General features: G+C 54.4%; 1 protein-coding gene across 1 annotated transcript; it reads left to right on the top strand.

Moving 5' to 3' along the window:
- Nucleotides 1-3,170: 3,170 nt before the first annotated feature.
- LOC102020223 (speedy protein E4-like) lies at nucleotides 3,171-5,219 on the top strand. The gene is made up of 3 exons (XM_005397967.1): nucleotides 3,171-3,711; nucleotides 4,500-4,558; nucleotides 5,130-5,219. The coding sequence occupies exons 1-3, from the start codon at nucleotides 3,171-3,173 to the stop codon at nucleotides 5,217-5,219; spliced, it is 690 nt and encodes a 229-aa protein (XP_005398024.1).
- The last annotated feature ends 1,471 nt before the right edge of the window (nucleotides 5,220-6,690 follow it).

Here is a 6,690-nt window from a genome sequence, read left to right as displayed (position 1 = left end):
TCAGACTGTACTGAATTCTAGAACAACAAGCTGGCATCTGCTGAGGAATTGCTTCTCTTGAGATCACCAACACACCCGGTGCCAGAAGTACTCTGAGTGAGAGCAGAAAACACTGGGTTGTTTCTTAGACAGTGCTGAAAGCTTTTAAATCTCACCCTAGCTGGGCGTGGTGGTGCATGCCTGTAATCCCAGCACTCAGGAGGCTGAGGCAGGAGCATCGTTGTGAGTTCCAGACCAACCTGGGCTACAAAGTGAGCTCAGGGCCAGTCTGAACTGTATAGCGAGACCTTGTCTCAAAAAGACAAAAAGAAAGGATGCAGTTGAAGGCCTGGAGTTCACTGTAATGTCCCATGCGAGTCCGTATCAGGAGGCTAAAGGGTCTGTGGTGCAAGCCAGGAGATGACATCTAAGGGAAAGGTGAAGACTGGAGTGTCTCCAAAGAAACAGATGGGAGCCTTCCTTCTTCCTTTCCCTTTTATTGCACTCAGGCGGCAAGCCTAATGGTTGCTGTCACTCACACGCTGATCCTGTCAACTTGAGAAAGAAGAGGGCAACTACATTGGATTAGCACAGTTCTGGGTGTGGAAGCCCCACCCTAGGGTGGGTTGTCATCCACCCTAGGGAGGACTGGCTCCTGAATGATAGGGCAGCTCCTGCTTCTTCACAGGAGCTCCAGTCCCCTCCTGGCTTTCAGGGCAGACACTTTACCTCCTGATACTGACTTCTGCGAGGCTCTGCGCTAAGCCCCAGGCCGTCTCCCGGATCCTTCCGATCTCCAGCATACAGACGGACCTTTCCACTGATCCACGCAAGATTCTGGGCAGCCTTTGTAAGTCAATCTTATAAAATCTTATATATCTATCTGTCTTGCATTAAATCTGTGTCTTTAGCCAGGCATGGTGGCTCATGCCTGTTATCCCAGCACTCAGGGGGCTGAGGCAGGAGGATCTTTGCGAGTTGAAGACCAGCCTGGGCTACAAAGTGAGTTCAAGGCCAGCCTGAACTGCATAGTGAGGCCCTGTCTCAAAGACATAAAAAATAAAACAAAAAGATCTGTGTCTCTAGGAAGCACTGACTGATAAACTGGTTTTTTTCTTTGAGACAGGGTCTTGATACGTGGTCCAGGCTTCAACCTTGCAGCAATCCTCCTGATTCAGCTTCCCGATTACTGGAATTTCAGACTTGCCCAACCATGCCCAGCCCACCCATGAAGTCTCTGGAACACACAGGTAACTGAGGAGGGAGGATGTGTCTCTGACACAGATCCCTAAATGCAGAAAAGGGCAGTGGACATTGGGCAGAAAAGCTTGGCTGAACTGAGTGTTTTCACTGAAATTTTCCAGTCCGAAAGCCAGTGCCGCGGGCATTTTTGTCAGTACTCAGGCCCTGCTGATGGAGTCCTATTGTTTCTGCTCTCCCTAAATACCCTGCCCACTCTGCTGCCTCTCCCACCAGCCTATGCTCTGATGGGGGAAAGCACAGAGGGCAGGAGGACCGCATGTGTTTAGAGTTGACAGTGGACACCACGTGGTATCTGCTGAGGGGAGGAGAGACAGCAAGCTGCAGGTCCTGAGGGGACACTAGGATGGCAGACATAGTTGGAGCCTGTGGCAGGAGATGGCCCAGACCCCAGATGTCCAGTCTGGTAGTCAGGTGTGTTTTCCATCAAACTGGCTACGGAGATGGAGTACACGATCACCTCAGAGGCTTCAGACCTCCCTGATGAGGAGGTTCAAAGCCCATGGGGATTGGCAGCATGGGGCGGGAGAGTGCGGGCCGCCAATTCTCAGAGATGGTCTCCACTTGTGTCCTCCCTGGAGAAGAGGCAGTGGCTTAGGTTCAGCTGAATTGTAGAAGCAGGGTGTGGGCAGATTAGTCTGTGTTTTGTGGAGGGGAAGGTGGTGTTTGGCAGAACTCATGAGCACTGGTCAACCATCCTCCAGTGTGAGGACCAGAGTTCCCAACCTGTCTCTCTTGGATATGCCTTGAGGTGGTGGTGGTGGATGATGAGGTCCCGGGACAATCATGCGAGGGGGCTGGAGACAGAAGAGGTCACAGAAGGTGACCAGTGAATGGGAAGTATGACAAGGAAGGAGGGCCTCATGAAGGCCAGGATAGGAGACAGATGAGACAGGAAACAGGACAAGGAGGACTGTTACGGCTCCTGTCTAGATGTCTACCCAAAACCTCATGCAGTCATAGGTGGGGCTTTCCAGGAGTGGCTGGATGTAGAGTGTGTGATTCTGAGATCACGGGTGTGTGATTATAAATTGCTCCACAGACTGGTGTTTGGCATAGTTCTGGGTAGAATCCAGGGTGCCTCAGCAGGGATAAAATAGAATGCAAAGAAAGAGGCTGGTGCCGGGTGCTTGCTGCTTGCTACTTCACTGCTTTGCTGCCTTCTGCCTGCCATGAACTGTCGGGTATTCTGTCTCAGCAATGAGAAAAGAAGCTAAGAGGAAGGACAATGCATAGAAAAGCTGCAGAGCCAGAAAGGGGTCAAAAGATGAGATCTAAGAATGAACAGGGGAAGAGGTGGCGCAGCAGCGTCTCTCCCCAATGAGGGAAAGTGTCTGCATGAGGAAGAATTTGTAGGCAGGGTAAAGAGACAGTGGCAAGGAGAACTGGGGCAGATGGAGATCAGCAGGCCTTGGAGGGAACAACCACGGAAGAAGGTTGGGGTTTATTTTCCAGGAGGGAGTTGGGGTGAGATGGTTGCTGAGACAAACACTGGATAACCAAAGTTAAAGAAAGATTTCCTTCCGCTCATCGGCTGACTCCCAGGAAAGGTAGTATGGCAGAGGGGCATCGCACAGCAGGCAGGGAGCAGCACCAGACAAGCAGCAGCAGCTGCAACAGCAGGTCTGCCCTCTTCCTGTCCCTTTATATTCCATCCAGTCTACAAACCTATAGGTTGGTGCCGCCCATGCCCGGGGTGGAACACCCATCATCCCAACCTCACACCTTCTCAACATTCACACACCCAAATCCAGTCACCTTCAAATCTCCCCACTATGACCACATGAGGCTGTGGGGGACATCTAGATCCAAGCCAAAACACACGGTCAAAGGCTGAATCCCAAAGGCGCATGCTTCACGGTGAACCTGGGTTTCTTTCCTCAGGTCTGTTTGGATCACTGAGCCTCCAGTCTTGGACCTGTCTTCACAAAATGAAGAGAGATTGCTCCTCAGAGTCTGGGGAGCAGCTGCAGGAGGACCTGGGGGGTCTCTCCAGTGGCGCCCCTAGGCTGGCACCCTACTTCGGGCCTCAGTCGCCTGTCCAGGATGAACAGGAAGATGGCTCCTCTTCAGAATCAGAATCAGAATCAGAATCAGAGCTGGAGCAGCAGGAGGGTCCCCAGGGGGCCTCTGCCTCAGCCCTGATGGGAAACCCCAGCCTCTCACCTCGGTCCTCTGGCCACAAGTGGAAGAGGGAGAGCTCTTCAGAGGCCCCTGAGGACAGGAGGGGAGGCCCCCAGTGCTCTGAGGTAGCCCCCCAGGAATACATCAGGCTCCCACCTCGCAAGAGGTGGAGGGAGTATCTGTCCCTGATGGAAGAGGAGCAGAGAGAACCATTGCGATGTCCACGACCTGGGCCTTTTACCCACATGGGTGTCAGAGAGAAGCCTTGTGGCCTGAAGGGGACCATGCAGAGGAAGCGCCCGTCCTCAGTGCTGCCCGAGCACCACGCGGCCTTCACCAGGCTGCTGGGTAAGGAGACCCCGCACACCGCCCCCCACCCCTTTCTGAGGAATGCAAGCCCCTTCCAGTCCCTTCCTTCACCCATGGGAAGAGCACACAGAGCCCTGAGTGGGCCACTCTGGGAGGACTCCAGTGTCCTCCTTCCCCACTCTGGAGGGGATGACGCAGTCCTCAAAACACATTCCCACTTGATCACAAAGCATGGTTCAAACCAGCCCACCTGATAGAGAGGAACTGCTCACTTTCCTTTTTTTTTTTTTTTTTTTGGTGTTTTTGAGACAAGGTCTCGCTATGCAGTTCAGGCTGGCCTTGTGCTCACTTTGTAGCCCAGGCTGGCCTCGAACTTGCAACAATACTCCTGCCTCAGCCTCCCAAGTGCTGGAATTACAGGCATGGGCCACCACGCCCGGCTCTGCTCACTTTCCTGAAGGGAAGTGGTCATAGCAGTGGAGGGGAATGAGGTCCTTGTCATACAGCTGCGACCATCACAAGAGCACATGCTCAGGATGCCCCTGACTTCGGAAGCGGTGCCTTCACGTGTCATGAGAGGCCACCTTGGCCTTCTCCTGAGGTCCTAATGTGGCAGATGGTTGCTGCTACCCGGGCCCTCACCCGTTTGCTCCTCTCAGATTCTCAGGATGATCCCTGCCCCTGGTCATTCAGTGTTGTTCCTCCCCTTCCCATCTGCATGACCCTGGCCTCATCCAGGACCTTTTCGCAGGCAGCTGTGGGACCTGTTTTCCCACACCCCGGACTCCTTTGCCGGGTCACAGTCTAACACTGTGTTCTCTTCACAGAGGATCCAGTCATCAAGATATTCCTGGCCTGGGATGGAGGCCTGAGGGCCTCTGACAAGGTAAGGTCTTTTTCCCTGAGCTGGGCTCTTTGTGGCACAGCCCAGGGAGGACAAGGCCCCGGCCCCACAATCCCTTCTGGGAGCTTCCACCTTTGCCTCCACCCTGGGCCCCCTTAGGACACAGCACCATCTCCCTTCCGGGCCTGCCTGGGCCTGGAGGCTGGGTGGGCGCAACACCCCGCTCTGCCTGGGTCCTCTGTGAGCTGAGCCCAGGGCACCGTGTTCCTGGTTATGGCTTCTCTGTCTAGCTGGGACTGCATGGAGCTCCTGGTCCCTCCTCAGCTTTCAGGGAACCCATTTTCTCTCACTTAAAAAAACCCCCTTCTGATGCAAGTGCCTTCAGTGCCCTGTCCCCAAAAGACTCTTGGAGGTGATATCTGGGCATCATGGCCTCCCTTCTCACTGCGCTCATTTGTAAATAACCATAGATCCCTGACTTTCCCCCAATGACCAGGATGCCCGACACTGGGGTGTCTTCTCTGACTGGGGCCCTGCCGCCCCCTCCCAGTCCACGTCCCCACACCCGTCCTCCTCCAGCTGTGCCTGCTGACCGTCCTCTCTCCCCCCGCAGTATCTCCTGGCCATGGTCATCGCCTACTTCAGCCGGGCCGGCCTCCTGCCCTGGCAGTACCAGAGGATCCACTTCTTCCTGGCGCTGTGAGTACTGGGCCTCCCCCACAGCCACGGTCCACCCCTGAGGGTGGGGAGGGGACTCTAGCCTGGCCTCTGGGTTTAAACCTTTCTGTCCTGCTGACTCTGTAGGACAGGGGCATCACGCTACAGTGCGCCCGACTTCTCTGAGGAAACCTTGCAGTCTACGCTCATGTTAGTTAATGGAAGCCACCAGGGGAAACAGAGCCCCAGACGGCAGAGGCAGGAAGAAACCACACTTGCGCCTTGGCCCTCAGGCCCGAGGGCAGCCATTTCTGAACCTTCCAGGGTCTCTTTCCTTTGTGATACCATATGTTGTTTTGTCCCCTGCTCTGGGTTCCCAAGACCCATGCCCCATGCGTCCCCTCCTTACAGGCCCGCACTGAGCGTAACGTGGGCTGTGCTGGTCTCTCTCCACAAGCCAGGCAGACAGGGAGCGGCTCTGTGCTGCCTGAGCAGCCTTCGAAGACCAGCCCACAGCTCACTTGCCTTTAGCTACTGCATCACCAAGTACTTCTCCCTAACCAAGGCTGGAGGTGTCCCCTGGAACTCACCCGCTCTACAATCTCTCTACACCCAAGCCACCTCATCCTCTTGTATTTCCTTCCTTTCTTTCACTGCTCCTATAAATACCCTTCTGTCTGTCTTCATTTCCTGTTTCCTGTCCACGTCTTCATACTTTGAACCTGAGTAAAAATTCCACATCTTCCAAACATCCAAACCTCCATGGCTCTGGTGGTGCACACTTGTATTCCCAGCCACTCAGGATGCTCTGGGGGTGGGGTTATTTGATGCCAGGGGTTCAAGCCCAAGGGGAACTCAGTGAGAACTTCCTTCAAAAAACAAAGCCAGGTGTGGCGGTGCACATCCATAAGCAATGCTCCCTGGGAGACTGAGGAAGGAGAATGCCAGGCCTGGGCAACTTAGGCGGATGCAGGGACCCTGTTTCCCAGTGAAAACTTTAAAAAGGAGTGGGGATGTTGATCAGCAATAAACAGCTACATTCAATCCCGGTACTGCAAAGAAAACGAGACTCCCCCACTGTGTTCATCCTTCCCTTATCTCGCACCCTCTGCATTCCAGCAGCCCTGTCCTCAAGGCCCTGCTGGTGGCACATTTTGGACTCTAGTTCCTCGTCTGCTTCTCTTTACCTAACTGCCTTCAGGGAGCTGGCTGCTGAGTGTGGGTCTTGTGAACATTCTGAAAACAGCAGCTCAATCCTTTTCAGTCAGTGAGCCTTTCTGCTGTCGCACGGAGTCCACTAGCGACTCTGCATGGCCTTGGTCTACAGATGGAGCTGGCATTCACTCCTTCCTTCAACAAAGCCTTCCCCAGTGCGTCCTCTGCCGGAGATCTTAGCCATGGGCAGGGACATGTAGGACTCGCTGGTGGAATTCACGCACACCCTGAACCAAGCCCCGTGCTGCCACTGGGGAGGAGCGGGCAGAGCACAGAAACATACTGTCACATTGTGCAGATGC

This window comes from Chinchilla lanigera, unplaced genomic scaffold, assembly GCF_000276665.1.
Source record: "Chinchilla lanigera isolate Chin_1 unplaced genomic scaffold, ChiLan1.0 scaffold00059, whole genome shotgun sequence".
Classification (NCBI taxonomy): Eukaryota; Metazoa; Chordata; class Mammalia; order Rodentia; family Chinchillidae; genus Chinchilla; species Chinchilla lanigera.
This window is presented reverse-complemented; position numbering and strand designations above follow the sequence as displayed.